General features: G+C 38.3%; 2 protein-coding genes across 2 annotated transcripts; both read right to left on the bottom strand.

The window, feature by feature from the left end:
- Positions 1-1948: 1948 nt before the first annotated feature.
- LOC130861756 (olfactory receptor 478-like) lies at positions 1949-2878 on the bottom strand. The gene has a single exon (XM_057750924.1). The coding sequence runs from the start codon at positions 2876-2878 to the stop codon at positions 1949-1951; it is 930 nt and encodes a 309-aa protein (XP_057606907.1).
- Positions 2879-17345: 14467 nt separating this feature from the next.
- LOC130861485 (olfactory receptor 508-like) lies at positions 17346-18278 on the bottom strand. Its single transcript, XM_057750420.1, has one exon. The coding sequence runs from the start codon at positions 18276-18278 to the stop codon at positions 17346-17348; it is 933 nt and encodes a 310-aa protein (XP_057606403.1).
- Positions 18279-20315: the final 2037 nt, after the last annotated feature.

Genomic DNA, 20315 nt, shown 5'->3' with positions numbered 1-20315 from the left:
TATAACATAGAAACCAATATATTTTGACCACAGACACTTTGTCCTTTTATTATTATTTTACGGTATATCATTCTGTCAAATACCAGAAAAATTACAAGTTAATAAAATGCTTTTCTAGCAAGCTCTCTCTTACCCCCAAGCTGAGGTGAGCAAGTGAAGCTAGACTAAGCACAAAGGAAAAGAAAACCAGTCTTCATCAAATAGGAAGAGGTGATTTTAAAGGTCCTTGCAAAATGAGGGAGAGTGGCCAAGACGTCCGAGTAAAAGGACGCTGAGCTCACCTCCTCTCACAAGCACACCAAAATCACAACTATCTGCACAACAACCATCGATGAAGAAGGCTGGAACCTACTAGAAAAGATCTTCTACAACTAAATATATAAAGAAGGAACCACTACCAAACAGGTAAAAAGGGTGGACTCTAGATATAATCAAACCCCATCACCCCATGGTAGGTGACCCACAAACTGGAGAATAATTACAGCGCAGAGGTTCTCCCATAGGAGCGAGAGCTCTGAGCTCCATGTCAGGCTCCTCAGCCCTGGGGTGCAGCAGCAGGAAGACGAGGCCCCAGAGCATTTGGCTTTGGAGGCCAGCGGGGCTTAACTGCAGGAGGCCCTCAGGACCGGGCGAAACAGAGCCTCCACTCTCAGAGGCCGCACACAAAATCCCATACACACCTGGGCAAAAGCAGTAATTTGATAGACGCCTGGGCCAGACCTACCTGCCAGTCTTGGAGAGGCTCCTGGAGAGGCAGGGGGCATGGCTGCGGCTGACCCTGGGGACAAAGACACTGGCAGCAGCCCTTCTTAGGAGCTACTTCTGCCGCGTGGACGCCGGTGCCGGGCGGGGCCGGTGCTGACGGGCGCCATCTTGAAACCTTCCGCCAGCTCATTAGCCCCAGGGCCTGCAGGTGCCGGCGCGGGGACGCCTCAGGCCGAGCAGCCAACTGGGCGGAGACACAGCCCCAGCCTTCTGCAGACGGGCTGCCTAAAGCCTAAAGAGCCCACAACTGCCTCTCCACGCAGCCCTGCCCACCAGAGGGCCAGGCCCCAGCTCCACCCACCAGTGGGCAGACACCAGCCACTCCCACCAGGAAGTCTGCATCTAGAGCAGCCTCATCCACCAGGGGGGAACCCCGGAAGCAGACGCCAGAACATAGGCCAGACCTTACCCTGGGACAGCTGGGCCGTGGCCCTGCCCACTAGCAGACCAATGAAAACTTCGGGACAACCAGGACCCCATACCCAATTGTGTCAGGAACCAGTCCCCCACCAACAATCTGAAATGAGCTCCAGGATCCCTGGGCCCTGCAACCAGACTCCTGGAATCAGCTCTGCCCGCTGGCACTAACCCCAGGACCTATCTTCACCTGCCAGTGGGTAGGCAGCAGCCCCAGAATCTTTAGGACCCCGTCTCTGCCCACCAGTGAGCCAGCATTAGCCCCAGGACCCTCTAGAGTTCTGCAACCAGCTGCCTCATGACCAGGCCCTGCTAAACAGCAGCCAGTAGCATCTGCAGGAGGCAGGGCCTGGCAACCAACCAGACTAGGGGCCAACCAAGCCCACCAGACCACCCACATAGTCAGCCCACCACAACAGAAGGACCCATGCAGTCCTCTTAGGGGGAACCCCTAGAACATATAGTTTGGGTGACAAGAGAGGAATGTGCTGCTGGGATGCATAGGATGCCTCTACAGAGGGCCAATTCTCTAAGGTCAAGAAACCTAACTAACCTACCACAGATATAAAAGTAAAAATAGCAACTTGGAGAAAATGAGGCTGCAGAGAAACATGTTCTAGACAAAGGAACAAGGTAAAACCCCAGAAGAACTAAGTGATATGGAGATAGGCAATCTACCTGAGAAAGAGTTCAGAGTAATGATGGGTAAAGATGTTCAAAGAGCTTAGGAGGAAAATGGATGCACAGAGCGAGAAGTTAAAAGTTTTTAACAAAGCTCTCTCTTCATAGCCCCCTTAATCTCATTGTTCCTGAGGCTGTAGATGAGGGGGTTCAACATGGGGATCACCACCTTGTAGAACACAGACACCACCTTGTTCTGGTCAGTTGAGTAGCTGGACTTGGGCATCACATAAATGAATGTGATGGTTCCATAGAACAGAGTGACTGCTGTGAGGTGGGATGTGCAGGTGGAGAAGGCCTTGTGGCGCCCCTCAGTGGAGCACATCTTCAGGATGGTGATGAGGATGTAGATGTAGGATACAGCTATGACAATCACTGTGACCACAATGATGGAACCAGCTGTAAATGAGGGAACAACTGCAGGGATACTGATGTCAGAACAGGAGAGTTCAACCAAAGGAGCAAAATCACAGAAAAAATGATTGACTCGATTTGCTCCACAGAAAAGTAAAGAACGGAAGCAAATAGTAAAAGAACAAACATTGAGAAAACCACCTACATAAGCCACTGTAAGTAACTGAACATAAACTTGCGTGGACATTTTGGTGGAATAAAGCAGTGGGTTGCAGATTGCCACAAAGCGATCATATGCCATGGCAGCCAGAAGGAAGCACTCAGTTGACCCAAAGAAAACCACTGAACCAAGCTGGATGACACATGCAGGATAGGAGATGGTATTTTTCTCCACCAGGAAATTTATAAGCATATTGGGTGTAACAGAAGATGAATAGCCAATGTCAGCAAAGGCCAAGTGGCTCAGAAAAAAATACATAGGATGATGGAGCTGAGAAGAGCTTCTGATAAGAATGATTGTGCTGAGATTGCCACATATGGTCACCAGGTAGATACATAGGATGATTATGAAGAGGATGACTCGAAGGATTGGATCATGTGTTAAGCCCAGCAAAATGAACCCTGTCATTGAAGTATCGTTCCCATGTCCCAGGGGATCCATAAGATAGGGTAGCTGCTACCAAAATGAACCTGTGATGAGACATTACGTTAAAGAAGTTTTGAATTTGATGGTTTTCTTTTTGTTAATACACATAGAGGTTATTATAAACAAATAAATTATTCAAGCTAGATATGGACTAATTTTTTTTACCTTAGAGTAAAAACATATTTTTTTATTTTTATATATATTTTAGAGTAGAAAAGTTTATTTACTTATATAATGAGGATTCTATATTTTAAAAATTGTTTTCAGCGCTAACATGGAAAACCTGCTTTAAATAATGTGTATGTTTTCCTCTTTATATTATACAATAGCTAACATTTATTGAATATTTACTAAAAGGTAGGCCTTGGGTTAAGAATTTTCTATATAGTTCTATTTTAATTTATATGAAATAATATTAAGTATTTTTATCTCATTTATAGATGATGAAACTGACTTTGGCAATGTAACTGAACTAAGTTTATATAGCAAGTGGTAGAATCAAGATGTGAATCTCAGGTAGTTTGAATACAGTCCATTCCTTTAACTATGCTTTAATGAAATTAAAGAATACTTATGATGAAGTCAAGTCTCTTGGAAATGGATGGATAGCAAATTACCTTTCTACTTTCCGACAGCTAAAGTATAAAAGATGTACCTAGTTAATCACAAAGTTTGCAATTTCTCTCAGTAAAACAAGACCATGTTTTTAAAAGGAGAAATATAATTTCGTAATAGGACAAAGAAGAAATGGAAAGGAAGTTCAAATTAAGGTTATATATGAAGTCAGCTATTGTAAATGTATTATGTTTATTTAACATTTACAATTAAATATTGTTTTCTCAATTAGTTTGAAATAGCAATATAATTACTGTGCAAAATGTTACATGTTTCATATCTAGGACATAATTAAGCTACATTCACTCAAACAAATCTGATCATTTCCTAATGTAACTGTTTTCAAATTGGAGTAATATAGAACAAAATAGTATTAGTTTCAATATAATATACAGCTGAATAAAGTTCCAGCTTAAAAAGTTAAGAAGTGTACCCAGGTTTACCCAGCAATTTATCAGGTTGAAACTCATCTCCAAGTTTTCTGGCTTTATATTCTAAACTTTGTCCAAAGCCTCTGGCTGCCTGTAAGCCTAAGCCTTCAGAACAATAAAGAAAGGAAGTCTTTCCAAGATATTTACAAACAGCAAGTCCCCAAAGAATCTCAAAACTGGGAACTTTTATAATATACTACTTATTGGCTGAATACCAGGTTTAAATACCATTGAAAGACCATGTGAGTTTCTGGTCTTATGGGTGGAAAAATGAGGAATCATGGTAACTTGAATTATGCCTATTTATACACTAAGTAGACTATAGAAACAGGTTAATTCAGCTAAGGTTACTTGCTAGCTAGCTGCTGGATAGCATCTGCCCTGTTTCTACACTATGGCTTGTGAATACAGATACAACTTTAGATAGTAAAGTGTTCTCAAATGGTTATTGAAAATCAGTACAACTGATTAACTCACAATAGCCAAAAATCTTACCTCTTGAAATGAGAATTCATTCATCTTACAGTAATAAATTCAAAGTCATTGTTGTAATATAACAGCTGTGCTATCTTATTGTTTGCCTTTGAGGATAAATCTCTGAAGATTCTTGAGATTCAAATGTGAATTCCAAAGCACCAGAGGTCATTATCACATTCTCAAGTGAATATTGAGCAGTGCACCTCGCACAAATATAACTAATCTTTAAGGGTTCTGTCAATTCTCAAGGGATCAGTTTTGTTAGTTTGTTTTTATCTACCTGTTTGTGCACTTCCGTTTGATAATTATTGGAAGTATAATATAATAAATTATCTCATAGCTAAATATTGGTTCTAAGTTTAATATATCAGGTTAAGGACTAAACTTCAAATATAAAATGGTAGAAGAAGGTAGGATGAAGATAGCAGATTAGGAAGACCCTGAGCTCACCTCCTTCCACAAACACATCAAAATTTCGAATAAACATAGAGCAACTTTCTCTGAGGACAATCTGAAGACTAAAAGAACGACTCTTCTACAACCAAAGAAAGAGCCACATGGAGTCTGGTAAGAGAGAAGTGATTGAGTTGGGACCAACACCCCCAGTGGGCAACCCAGAGGAGGAGGAGAATATCACAGGCTCAGGGATCCTCCCTAAGAAGAGAGGGGTATGAGCCCCACATTGGGTACCTCAGCCTTGGGTTTGAACACCAGGAAGATAAGCCCCAATTCCTGGTTTTGAAAACCAGTGGGGCTTACCAGAAGGCTGTAGGAAACTGAAACTCTGCCCTTAAAAAGCATACCCACAGATTTACTTGCTCTCAATCCCAGTGCAGAGGCAGAAGATTGAAAAGTTCCTGGTGCTCTGGCTAACCTGAAGGATTGCCCCAGAGCACCACCCTCTGGCCTGTACCAGTCTCCAGCTGCAATCTCTCTGCCAACCCCCCACAAAGGTGTGACTGCCAGCATGTCTCAAGACTAGCTGCAGCTTGCTCCAGGCTGAAGTTCAAGTCTCTCTGGCTCTAGCCATACCCCTATCAAGGCAGCAACTGCCATCATGCCACAGGAGAATCCATGGTTTACACCAGGCTCTGACTCTAGCCCCTCTGTCTCCAGCCCTAATCCCCACCAAGGTGATGGCTGCCAGCTCACACCAGGAGAAGTCATGGCTCTTGCTCATTTCAGATCCAGATTTCCCACCAAAGCCACTGAGCACACACAGACTGCAAAGGAATGCTTCCCCACAAGTACACGCCCTCAAGACCAGGATAGGTAACTGTTTCACCTAATGTCATAGATAAATAGAGAAAGTCAAACAAAATGAGAAGACAGAGGAATATGTTCCAAATGAAAGAATGAATTAAAACCCCAGAAAAGAAAAAGAAAAAAAACCTAAAGAAATGAAGATAAGTAATTTAACTAATAAAGAGTTCAAAGCATTGGTCATTAAAATGATCACTGAACTTAAAAAACAAATAGAGGAACATAGTGAGAATTTCAACAAAGAACTAGAAAATATAAAAAGAACTGATGAGAGTTGAAGAATATAATAACTGCAATGAAAAATACACTAGAAGGAATTAATGGCAGATTAGGTGATGCAGAACACATAAGAAACCTGGAAGACAGAATGTTGAAATCAGCCAATCAGAATAAAAATGGGAAAAAAATTTAATGAGCATAGTTTAAGGGACCCATGAGACAACATCAAGTGTACTAACATTATAGGGGTCTCAGAAGGAGAAGAGAGAGGAAACGGGTGAGGAAAACATGTTTGATAAAATAATGGTTAAAAATTTTTTTAATCTGAAGAAGGAAAAAGATATTTAGGCCCAGGAAGTGCAGAAAGCCTCAAACAAGATGAACCCAAAGAGACCCACACCAAGACATATCATAATTAAAATGGCAAAAGTTAAAGATAAAAAGAAAAATTTTAAGTTAGTGAGAGAAAAACAGAGTCACATAAAAGGGGACCCCCTATGAGGCTGTTGGCTGATTTTTCAGCAGAAATATTGCAGGCCAGAAAGGAGTGGCATGATATATTTAAAGTACTGAAAGGAAAAAACCTACAAGCAAGGATACTCTACCCAGCAAGCTTATCCTTCAAAATTGAAGAAGAGATAATTTCCCAGATGAGCAAAAACTAAAGATGCTCACCATTGCTAAACCAGCCTTCCAAGAATTGTTAAAGGGTCTTCTTTAAGTGAAAAAGAAAAGGCTATGAAAAGAATTAAGAAAATACATGAAGGAAAAAAATCTCACTGGTAAAGGCAGTGGATCAGCCACTTGAAAAAAGCTGGTACAAAAGTTAAAAGAGGGACTTCCCTGGTGGCACAGTGTTAAGAATCTGCCTACCAATGAAGGGGACATGGGTTCTATCCCTGGTCTGGGAAGATCCCACATGCCTTAGAGCAACTAAGCCTGTGTGCCACAACTACTGAGCCTGCACTCTAGAACCCTTGAGCCACAATTACTGAGGCCAGGTGCCAGAAGTACTGAAGCCGGCATGTCTAGAGCCCATGCTTCACAACAAGAAAATCCACCATGATGAGAAGCCTGCACACTGCAATGAAGAGTAGCACCCACTCTCTGCAACTAGAGAAAGCCTGCACACAGCAATGAAGACCCAAAGCAGCCAATGAATAAATAAATAAATAAATAAATAAATTTTTAAAAATTAAAAGGCAAAAATTGTATAACTACAATGAACAGCTAAGAGGTACAAATAATGACATAAAATATGACATCAAAAACATAAAATGTGGGCTTGGGAGTAAAAAATGTGGAGCTTTGAGAATGTGCTTGAATGTAAACAATTATAAGTTTAAAACAAAGGGATATATTATGTTGATATATATGAACCTCACTGTAACCACAAATCAAAAACCTACAATAGATACACACACACACACACATACACACACACACCAAAAAAAGAAAAAGGAACTCAAGCATAACACTAAAGAAAATTATCAAACCACAACACAAAGGAAGAGATAAAAGAAGAGTAAAAGAACAGAGAAGGCTACAAAAGCAACCTGAAAACAATGAACAAAATTGCAATAAGTACATAACTATCAATAATCACTTTAAATGTAAATGGGCTAAATGCCCCAATCAAAAGACATATAGGGGACTTCCCTGGTGGTGTAGTCCTTAAGACTCCATATTTCCACTGCAGGGGGCACAGTTTGATCTCTGGTCAAGGAACTAAGATTCTGAATGCCACGCAGTGGGCAGAAAAAAAGAAAAAAGAAAAAAAGAGGACATATTTGTTGAATGGATTAAAAAAAAAAATAGACCCATCTATATGCTGCCTGCAAGAGATGCTTTAGAGCTGAAGATACACAAAGATTGAAAGTGAAAGGATGGAAAAAGATAGTCTATGCAAATAAAAATGAAAAAAAAAAAAAGCTGGGGGAGAAATACTTATATCAGACAAAATAGACTTTAAAATAAAGTCTATAGCAAAAGACAAAGATGTAACATTCATAATCATATATATACCTAATATAGGAACACCTAAACATACAAAGCAAATATTAAGAAACATAAAGAAAAAAGTTGACAGTAATACAATAATAATAGAGGACTTTAATACCCCTGCTTACATCAATGGATAGATCATCCAGACAGAAAATCAATAAGAAAACAGTGGCCTTAAATGATATGCTGGATCAAATGGATTTAATAGATATCTACAAACATTCCATCCCAAAATAGCATTCTTTTCAAGTGCACATGGAACTTTCTCCAGAATAGATCACATGCTGGGCTACAAAATTAGCCTCAATATTTTAGAAGATTGAAATCATATCAAGTATCTCTTCCAACCATGACACTGTGAGATTAGAAATCAACTATAAGAACAAAATTCAAAAAACATGAACACTAGAAGGTTAAACAACATGCAACTGAAAAACCAGTGGGTCAATGAAGAAATCAAAGAGGACATCAAAAAATACCCTGAGACGACTGAAAATAGAAACATAAATTTCCAAAATCTGTGGGACACAGAAAAAGCAGTTCTAAGAGGAAAGTTTATAGTGATACAGGTATACCTTAACAACAACAACAACAAATCTCAAATAAACAGCCTAACTTTATGCCTAAAGAAATTAGAAAAAGCAGAAGAAACAAACCTCAAAGCAGAAGGAAGAAAACAATTGGAAATAAATAAAAGAGACAAAAAATAGGAAAGATCAATGAAACTGAGTTGGCTTTTGAAACTAAATTGAGAAACCTTTAGCCAGACTCATCAAGAAAAAAGGGAGCCAAAATAAATAAAATTGGAAATGAAAAAGTTACAACCAATATTACAGAAATACAATCATAATCATATACTACAAATAGTTATACACCCAAAATTGGACAACCTAGGAGAAATGGATAAATTCATAGAAACATACCATCTTCCCAGAGTGAATCAGGAAAAAACAAAAAATCCAAAAAGAATGATTGCTAGTAGTGAAATTGAATCAGTAATCAAAAAACTCCCAACAATTGAACATCTAGGACCAGACAGCTTAACAGAGGAATTCTACCAAACACTTAATGAAGAGTTAATACCAGTCTTACTCAAAGTAGTCCAAAAAAATGAAAAGGGAATTCTTCTAAATTCATTCTACAAGACCAGCATTGCCCTGACACCAAAACCAGACAATGATATTACAAAGAAAATTACAGGCCAATATCTCTGATGAAGATAGATGCAAAAATCCACAACAAAATATTAGCAGAATGAATTCAACAATACATAAAAAGGATCATGCATCAAGTAGGATCAAGTAGGATTTATCCAGGGATGTGAGATTGGCTCAATATCAAGCAACATAATACACCACATTAATAAAATGAAGGATAAAAGTTGCATGATCACCTCAGGTGTAGAAAAAGCAATTGACAAGATTCAACATCCATTCATGATTAAAACTCCCAACAAAGTTGTCATAGAGGGAATATACCTAAACATATAAAGGCCATTTATGAAAAACTCACAGATAATATCATAAGGAACAAGACAGTGATGCCCATTCTTGCCACTTCTATTTAACATAGCATTAGAAGTCCTAGCCACAGCAATCTGACAAGAAAAAAAAGAGGGGGGGGAGGCATCCAAATTGGAAGGGGAAGAAGTAAAACACTCACTGTTTTCAGATAACATGAAACTCTATATAGAAAATCCTAAAGACTTCCACCAAAAAAAAAAAAAAATCAGAACTAATAAATCAGTAAAGTTGCAGGATACAAAATTAATTTATAGAAATCTGTTATTTTATAAACTTATAATGAACTACCAGAAAGAGAAATCAAGAAAACAATCCAGTTTACAATTGCATCAAAAAGAATAAAATACCTAGGAATAAACTTAACCAAGGAAGTGAAAGATCTATAGTCTGAAAACTAAAAGACTCTGATAAAGGAAAGTGAAGACAACACAAATAAATGGAAAGATATCCCATGTTCATGGACTGCAAGACATTTGGAAAATCCTCTTCCCATTTTTTAAGAGGATTGTTTATGGAGGGTTTTTCTGTGTTTTTTTGTTTGTTTGTTTGTCATCAATTTGTGTGAGTTATTTATATATTTTGGATATTAACTCCTTTGCAAATATTTTTTTCCATTTTGTAGGTTGCCTTTTCACTTGTTGATTGTTTCTTTCACTGTGCAGAAGTTTTTTAGTTTAATGTAGTCTCATTTGTTGATTTTTGCTTTTGTTGCTTATGCTTTTGGTGTCATATCCAAAAAATCACCTCTGAGACCAATGTTAAGAAGTTGATTCTCTATGTTTTATTGTAGGAGTTTTACAGTTTCAGGTCTTATGTTTATGTCTTTAATCCACTTTAAGTTAATTTTTTAAATAAATTTTTTAATTTATTTTATTTTTTATTTATTGGCTGTGTTGGGTCTTCATTGCTGCATATGGGCTTTCTGTAGTTGCAGTGAGCAGGGGCTACTCTTCGTGGTGGTGTGAGGGCTTATTGTAGTGGCTTCTCTTGTTGTGGAGCACAGACTCTGGGTGTGTGGGCTTCAGTAGTTGTGGCACACAGGCTCAATAGTTGTGGCTCACAGGCTCTAGGGCACGGGCTCAATAGTTGTGGCACATGGACTTAGCTGCTCTGAGGCATGTGGGATCTTCCTGGAGCAGGGATCAAACCTGTGTCCCCTGCATTGCAGGCGGATTCTTAAGCACTGCACAACCTAGGAAGTCCCAAGTTAATTTTTTGAGTGGTATAAATTAGGGGTCCAATTTCATTTTTCTGCTTGTGATTATCCAGTTTTCCTAACACCATTTATTGAAGAGGCCATTGCATCTTTTTGGCTCCCTTGTCAAATATTAATTGACCGTATATATGAGGGTTTATTTCTGGGCTCTCTATTCTATTGGTCTATGTGTCTATTTTTATGCCAGTACCATACTGTTTCAATTACTATAGTTTGTATTGTACTTTGAAATCAGGAAGTGTGATGTGTCAGCTTTGTTATTCTTTCTCAGGATTGTCATAGAGAATGAGATAGTTTTTTTTATTTCATTTTCAGACATTTTGTTGTTAGTGTATAGAAACACAACTGATTCCAGTATGTTGATTTTATATCCTGCAACTTTACTGAATCCACTGATTAGTTCTAACAGTGTTTTTGTTAATTTTTTTTAGGATTTTTCTGTATATAAGATCATATCATCTGCAAACAATTTTACCTCTTCCTTTCTGATTTGGAGGCCTTTTATTTCTTTGTATTGCTTAACAGCTCTAGCTAGCGCTTCCAGTACCATGTTAAATACAAGTGGCAAGAGTGGGCACCTTTGTCTTGTACCTTGTTTTAGAGAGAAAACTTTCAATTTTTCACCATTAAGTATGATGTTAGCTGTGCATTTGTCATATATAGGCTTTATTATGTTGAGGTATGTTCCTTCTATACCCAATTTATTGAGGGATTTTTTTTATCATGCAAGTATGTTGCATTTTGTCAAATGCTTTTTATGTGTCTACTGAGATGATCATATGATAATTATTTTTCATTCTATTAATGTGGTGTATCACATTTATTAATTGGCCTATTGAAACATCCAGGGATAATTCTCACTTGGTCAGGATGTATGGTCTTTTAATGCGTTGTGGAATTCAGTTTGTTAACATTTTGAGAATCTTTGTACTTATATTCATCAGTGATATTGGTCTCAGTTCTCTTTTCTTACAGTATCCTTATCTGGCTTTGGTATCAGAGTAAAGCTGACCTCATAAAGTGAATTTGAAAGTGTTCCCTCCTCTTCATTTTTGGGGGGAGAGTTTGAAAAGGATTGGCATTAAATCATCTTTAAATATTCGACAGAATTCACCAGTAAAACCATCTGGTCCTGGGCTTTTCTTTGTTGGGAAGTTTTTGATTACTGATTCAATCTCCCTACACTTGTTTTTATCTATTCAGATTTGGTATGTCTCCCTGATTCAGTCTTAGTATGTTGGACTTTTCTAGGAATTTATCCATTTCTCTAGCTTATCCAATTTGTTAGCATATAATTGTTTCTAGTCAGTCTCTCATGATCCTATGTACTTCTGTGGTATCAGTTGCAATGTTTCCCCTTTAATTTCTGATTTTGAGTCTTCTCTCCTTTTTCTTAGTGGGTCTAGCTAAACATTTGTCAATTTTGTTTATCTTTTTGTAAAATCAGGTCTTAGTTTTGTTAGTGTTTTGTTTTGCTTTTCTGTTCTCAATTTCACTTATTTGCAGTCTGATCTTTATTTCCTTTATTCTATTAACTTTTGGTTTAGTTTGTTCTTCTTTTGCTAGTTCCTTGAGGTTTAATGTTAGGTTTTTTATTTGAGAGCTTTCTATTTTTTTAAAAATGCATATATTGCTGTAAAATTTCCCCTCAGACCTGCTTTTGCAGTATCCTATTGTTTGGGTGGGTTGTGTTTCTATTTTCAATTGTTTTGAGATTTTTTCTTTATTTTCCTTTGAATTTCTTCTTTGAGCCATTGTTCTGCAGTATTTTATTTAGTTTCCCAATGCTTATAGATTTTCTAGCTGTTCTCTTATTGATTTCTAGTTTCACACCATTGTAGTCAGAAAAGATACTTGGTATGATTAGTCTTCCTAAATTTGCTAGGAATTATTTTGTGGCCCACCAAATTATCTATCCTGGAAAATATTCTCTGTGCATTTAAGAAGAATGTTATTCTGCTGCTGTAGGATAGAATATTCCATATACATCTATTGGTCTTTGTATGTCTGTTTGGTCTAACGTATGGTTCAAGTCCAATGTTCTCTTGTTGATTTTCTGTCTGAATGATCTACCTATTGCTTAAGTGGAGTATTGGTCTTGTACTAGCATTGTATGGTTATCTATTTCTCCCTTCAGAGAGAAGGGAGTACTTGCTTAATATATTCAGGTGCTCCAGTGCTGGATATATATATACTTATGATTGCTATATCTTCTTGATGAATTGACCCCATTGTCACTATATCGTGACCTTATTTGTTTCTTTTTACCATTTTTGGCTTGATGTCTACTTTCATCCCTTCGCTTTGAGCCTATGTGTGTCCTTAAATCTGTAATGAGTCTCTTATTGGCAGCATATAGTTGGCTCTTATTTTTTTTTAATCCATCTAGTCTTTCTGTGCCTTTAATTGGTGAAGTCAATCCATTTACATTTAGAGTAATTACTGATGTATAAGGACTTGGTGATGCCATCTTAATTGCTTACTGGCAGTCTTGTAGTTCAGTTACTTCTTTTTTCCTTTACTTCTGCTTACACTTATAAATTGGTGGTTTTCCATGGTGGTACACTTTGTTTCCCCCCCTTTCTTTATCTTTTGTGAACCTACTCTAGGTTTCTGTTTTTTAGGTTATCATAAGGCTTATACAAAACATCTTATAGGTGTAACAATCCTTTTTAAGATGATAGTAACAACTTTTTTCACATACATAAGTTCCACCATTTATTCCCTCCTTTTCTATTTTTGATGTTACACTTTACCTCTTTTTATATTGTGTATTCAGTAAAAAATTACAGTGCTATATTTATTATTTTTTAACAAATAATGTGATCTTATTCCTAAGGAAAAATAACACATTCTTTGTTGGGCATGTGTACCTACAGAGTAGAAATGTAGAAGCTCATAATAGATCTCACCTGTAAATAAAGTTATATCTTTACAGATGAATTCCACTATAATAATGTTATGCATAAGCATACCTTTAGTTATAGAAATCTAAACATATGTTTATATGAGATGCCAACATATTTCTAAATAATGGCACCTGGCAAGTGTACAAAAAGCTTTAAAGCACTTGTTATTTATTCCCAGGAAACCAGGATCAGGTTCAGAGCATTCAGAGTAAGGTGAGAAAAATGGCATAAAACACAATAAAATGGCATAAAATAACCAATAAAATAATAGCTAAACTAGAGTCAAACAACATACAATGGGAATTAGCTCTGTCAGCCCCCATGAAGCAGATCCGAGCTTTAATCTACGTCAGAATAAAATCAAACGAACCAACCCCACAATTGGAAGACTGGGAGGAGAGTGGGGTAGTATATAGAGGAAGAAGAGGGCCAGCTTTGTAAAGGAGGAAGCCAAAATTGTTAAAGGAATAAGAACTAAGGCTTTTGCCTTAGTTCAAATATTAAGTTTGCAATGATGTCTCAATAGCAATCAAGTTGCTTGTTTGATAACGAGGAAAGATCCAGTTTCAGCAATACCACAGCTTAAAACTTTCTACAGTGAGGTGCTTTACCACTGAATGGATGTCTGCGTGCATCTGTAGTGCTTATCCACCATGGGCATCCCTATAGGATGATGCAGATCTGATCTTCCACTGGGAAATACCACCAAATACCCAAAGTTTTAGGTTTTTCCTCTTAGGCCAATTTCCCTTGAGAGGAATTTTCCAATCTCCTACCTGGGGTGTTGGGCAGAGGCCTGGCTTTCAAGAATTCAGGAGCCAATCAAGAGAATGGGATTGGTGGTGGAGCTATATTTATTTTTAATATTCTTTTCCTTTAACCTTTATCCTATAGATGAATAATAATATGATAGTTAATACACTATCATATTACAGAGTTAGAGTTTTCTAAATATGACTGTATATTTACCTTTGTGTATTTTCATATGTTTTCAGCTCATTGGTTAATACCTTTTCATTTAGTTTGACCTTACTTGTAAGGCACGTCTAGCAGTTATGAGCTCCTTCAGCTCCTGTTTGGGAAATCATCTCTCCTTCATTTCTGAAGGATAACTTCAGTGGATAGAGTATTCTGGACTGACAATTTTTTCAACACCTTGATTATATCATTCCATTCTCTCCTGGCCTGTATGGTTTCTGCTGAGAAATCTACTGGAATGAGGGTTCCTTTGCAGGTTACAATCTTTTTTCTCTGTTTTTAGCATTCTCTTTTTTCTTTGATTTTTGAGTTTCATTATAATATGCCTTGGACAAGGTCTTTTTGCATTGAGATAATAGGGTGATCTATTAGCTTTGTAAACTTGTATATCCACGTCTCTCCTCAGGTTTGGGAAGTTCTTAGCTAATCTTCTGCCCCCTTCTCCCTCTCTTCTCTTTCTGGAACGCCAATTATTTTAATATTTGTACATTTGATGGCATCCCAAAGATCACATAGCCTTTCTTTGTGCTTTTTCATGCTTTCTTCTGTCTTCTCCTCTGAATGGGTTATTTCAAAGTTCCTGTTATCTAGATCACTTATCCTGTCTCCTATCTGGTCTGCTCTACTACAGATGCCCTCTATAGCATTTTTCATTTCACTTATTGAATTCTTCAGCTCCAGAATTTCTGTTGGATTCATTTCTTATGCAATTTCTTTTTGTTAAATTTCCCATTTTTTCATGTATCATCCTTTTGTGTTTTCTTGTAGCTTGTTGAGTTTCCCCAAAACAGCTGTTTTGAATTCTTTGCCAGATTGCAATATTCTGTGCCAATGAGCTCGGTTACTGGAGGGTTGCTGTTATCTGTTGGTGATGAAGTATCTTCTTGATTCCTCATGATTCTTGTAATTTTAGAGCGATAGTTTTGTATTTGAAGTAGCAGACACCTCCTCACACCTTTACTAGTTGCCTCTAAGTGGAGTATGCTCTTCTTTGGTCCTATTGGAATTTTTCCCTGAATTTGTATGGATATGCCTGCTCCCAGAGGCTCACGGGGGGACTTCTTGCTGAATTACTGGGTGCAGTTGGCTTAATCACATCCCGTTAACACCCTTTAACACTCTTCTCTGCTTCTTTTCTGATCTTCTCCCTCCCCCAGTCCAATCGTGGAGGTCCTGCCTCAGTAACCCTTTTGTAGACAGGCTTCTCCAGCAGTGTATGGAAATGCCAGAGAAGGCAAGCACTCACTCACTGCTATCCTTTTTCCATGGAGGAAAGGACACTTCTTGCTAGTTCTGCCCCAGACAGTGTTGCCTTGGGGAAGCAGCGGCACTGGCAAGGTTACAGTCTTCACTGCATCCAAACTCACATATTATTATTATTACTATTATTATTATTATTATTATTATTATTATTATTTTGCTCTAATAGCATGCTGGAGTCATTCCTCTGGAAGGCTGAATTTCTACAAAGTCTCTCTGATCCATAGTTCCTCCCCAAGTCCATACTCTCCAGGTTTTCCTCAACCAGGGCCGAGAGGGATTGGGGCAGGTTCACTGGCTCCTGCTGATTTAGAGGCCCATACTAAGTTCTTTCTGCCTATTACTAGATGCATAGGTGGGTAAGATTCCTCCTGGACCCCTTGGTGTATGGTCTGGATCCCATAGCTTCCACTGGGGCACTTTTTTTCATGTATGCATGTCTAATTAGTTGTTTAAAAGGGTGGAGAGAAAGGAGAGATGTCTCACACCACCATGAAGCTAATCTCACTCTGGACTTAATGTTGTGGACAGTAGAATCATTGCTGATGACTAAATAGAAAGATCCCATGATATAATTTGCATTAAGATTAATATGATGTTAACATTTATTAAAGAAAAAACAAGATTCTTAAAAATATTATCCCTTTTTTATTTAAAAATATCCACATAGAATAAAACAATTGGGAGAAGAAACACAAAGAGGTCTTTAAGAACACAAACAATTTTAAATTCTATAAGTGAAACTGTCTGGTTTAAAGAGGGCAGTTTCAGGGCTAATACAGAAGTTCCAGTATAATTATGTGCAAGAAACCTGAGAATTTCAGTATCAGAGACAATAGGACTAGGAGAGAAAGAAATGTTTTAACACATTACAAAACTATGCAGCATACATTTGACAAGATTGAAACAACCTTAAAAAAAGAAACCTTACTTTTTGATCTAGAAAGGAGCCAGGCCATGCCAATTAGCCCCCAATAGTCTTTCTTCTGGAAACTCTTGAACATATTTTGTAGAATAGATCCCTGAAAGGGAAGAGTGAAGCTAAATGGAGCTTTCATATATCTTCTGAGTTGGCTTGCTGAGGCTCACCTGCAGAGGTATTGTGGGAGGAATCCTGTTGCTCAGCCTCAGATCACAAAGCAGCAGAAGCTTTACAACTACCAGCATCACTGATTTCAATCCTTAGATTATCTGTACATCACGGGCACCATCTCTGTCAGATGGCAAGATCATGGATGGTAACACTACTCTTTATTTCCCACTCAAGGAGTTTCAGATGCTTCCAGCAGTTATTTCCACAGGCTGCATTCAAAGAGCACAGAACTTGTTTGAAAATATTTGTATTTGTAGATGCAAGAAATGGTGGGTAAAGTAAGAATAAAACATTTTTTCGCTAACACTCCTGTCTTGGTGAATGCACATTTATTTTTTTTATACTAAAAGTTTTCTTGAGAATAACACAATGAAATTTATGAGCCTAGAATACTATGATTATACACTGAAATTTACTTAGTACCTTATTTATTCATCTGCAGGAGAGGTCTTCATTACACAGTGTTTATTTTTAAAAATTGGATTACTTCAGGATCACCAATGTGTTCTAGCCATTAATTTTCTCATGGCCTCTTTAACCTCCTTGTTCCTGAGACTGTAGATGAGGGGGTTCAACATGGGGATCACGACTGTGTAGAACACAGACACCACTTTGTTTTGTTCAGTTGAGTAGCTGGACTTGGGCATCACATAAATGAAGGTAATGGTCCCATAGAACAGAGTGACTGCTGTGAGGTGGGACGTGCAGGTAGAGAAGGCTTTGTGCCGCCCCTCGGTGGAGCGCATCTTCAGGATTGAGGAAAGGATGTAGATGTAAGAGAGAGCAATGATAAACACAGTAACTACAATGATGAAGCCAGAAGAGATGGCTGGAATTATTTCAGAAATAGAATCGTGAGAACAAGAAAGCTTCAAAAGTGGTGAATAATCACAGAAAAAGTGATTGACTTTATTTGGTCCACAGAAGGACAGGCTTAACAAACAGCCAGTAAATGTCCAAGCATTCACACACCCACCCAGATAGGAAGCCCCCACCAAGAGGACACAGACTCTGGGGGACATGTGGGTGGAGTAGAGCAGGGGCAAGCAGATGGCCACATAGCGGTCATAGGCCATGGCAGCCAGCAAGAAGCACTCAGCCGTCCCGCACGTGACCACGGAACAGAGCTGAGCCACACAACCAGCAACACGGATAGAGGTTCCTTCCTTGAGGAAGCCCATGAGCATGACAGGTGTGACGGATGAGGAGTACCCGATGTCTACAAAGGCCAAATGGCAGAGGAAAAGGTACATCGGGGTGTGAAGCTGAGGGCTGCTTCTGATTACGGTGACTATGCTGACATTGCCCATTAAGGTGACCACATAGATTCCGAGAAACACAGTAAATAAAATGGCACGAACTGTAGTATCCTCTGCTAACCCCAAAATAATGAACACTGTCACACTTGTGTAGTTTCCAGTCCCCATCTATACTGAGAGTGGTATCCACTGAAAGAAAAACAAGGGGATATTAGAATAGAAGGGAATACTATAATCTGCACACTTATGCTTACAATAGCTATATAACAAAATCCCAACATACACACTTACGTGTAAATATTTGGGGAAAATGTTTTCACACACAATACCTGTGTAAGACAAAAATATAATTGTTCATTGATATAAGGCCAGGAATACTCAGGAAAAGTCTTTTTTTTTTTTTACTTAACCCATTCAAGTCACATTTGCATTACGTAGGTAGTGTAGGTGATCCGTGAGGAATAGACTCACATGAGCACATCCTAGAGACAGCCACTAGATGGTATGAGGGACCCAATAACTGTATCTTCTAAGTCAAAGACATGATGAAAGGGAGCAGAAATGTCAGAATGGGCCAGGTCCCATGGAAAAGAACAACGGTTCAAAATGATATCTGAGGTATCAGTTCTTGTATGAAAGAGGCTGAGCAGTCATCATGAATCTGAATTTAAACAGGTGTCACAGTTGGAGGAAAGCACAACCAATATCCAGGAAGTCTGGACAGAGGCATGGTATAGAAAAAGGTGCTCGAATCATGAACAAGTTAACCTGGAGAGACTGAGATTTGGGAAAGGAGATGGCATCCTTTTAGGATCAAGCTCTCTGATTCATGGCAGTGAGCCAAGCCGGGGAAAGGGAACCAGACTCACTGATCAGGTTGCCTGAGGTTTGCATAACCTGGTGCTGTGCTGCTAGCAAAAGTTTCCAGCCTCCTACTTCCCACAGGCACCCATCCCCATCTGAATAGTCCCTGTCTGAGAAAAATCACACCTTTAGGTTGCTTCTGGAAAGCTCTTCCCCATATCAACTTGTTTGAGAAAAATCATGAAAAGGCAGGAAAAGCATGAGAGCTTTCTCACAGAGTCACAGGATGCTCAGCTTCAAAAGGCCACTCCATCTACTCCATTTCCCTCATTTTACAAAGTTAGAAACTGAGATCTAAAGAAGGTAGTAACTAATTTTAGGTTAAATGGCTTTCTGACAACTGAGCTTAGATCAAAGCTCATTCCTGGAGCCTTCTAATTCATCACCATATTTATATAACACAAATATTTTCTGTAATTTGTAAAGAAGAATATAGAATATTGGAAAGTACATTTGGTTCATTTATATGTTCAAAAAGTTTTTCAATTACATTAATATATAAGTAATATCTTATGATTTTGCAACCTGGTAATTCATATAAATAAATGGCTACAAGGTAATGACAACTCTGTGAGGCAGATGATAAAGGGCCTCTTTAAGTGCCCTGACCCCAAAAATTGATGTGCCCTGTTTTCAACTGAACCATTATGGGTCCTTAGTAAATAAGGAATCAAATTTAACTATGATTTTCTTTTTGCAGAGCAACAAAGGGGATAGATAGGGAATTTAAGGGTAGATGTAAGATAGAGAGTGAAATAGCCATTACATTTAAGCTAAGCAAAGATGAAGTGAGTACATGAAATGAGTAAAGCCGACAGAAAGGTTACAGGCCCTCAGGGAACTGAAGATTTGCTTTAATTATTCTACTAGGGAGAATGAGCTAGAAAGTTAGTAAGTGGTGATGGTTATAGTTTGGTTTAATGAGATTAAAAGCTACAGTTATTGGCAAATGACAATATCTAATAAGTCTATAAACTCTGACAATGGGAGTGACTGGATATGGTAGAGAGAAAAAGAAGGTCTTTGGAGGTGAGATCAAGAAACTAAGAGGCCACGATGTTCGAAGGACATTTTATGTGGGGATATTAAAACCACAATTCCTATATACCAGGAATTATGACAGGAATACCCTTAAGATAGAAAGAACAAGCCAAAGCCAAAAACCTTCCAAGGATGAGGAGACATAATATGAGTGAGTGAGTGATTGAAAAAGGTGGAGGAAGATAAGGAGGACTGGTTAGCAGAGTCTGATGATGTAAACTCAACTACACGTGTTTGTAGGTAGGAGAGAGACAATGTCTACAAGTGGAAATGGAAGAGAAGGAATGCTATCCACTACCA

The sequence above is a fragment of the Hippopotamus amphibius genome, chromosome 9, assembly GCF_030028045.1.
Source record: "Hippopotamus amphibius kiboko isolate mHipAmp2 chromosome 9, mHipAmp2.hap2, whole genome shotgun sequence".
Lineage (NCBI taxonomy): Eukaryota > Metazoa > Chordata > Mammalia > Artiodactyla > Hippopotamidae > Hippopotamus > Hippopotamus amphibius.
Note: the sequence above shows the minus strand (reverse complement) of the source record. Positions and strands in the feature narration are given on the sequence as shown.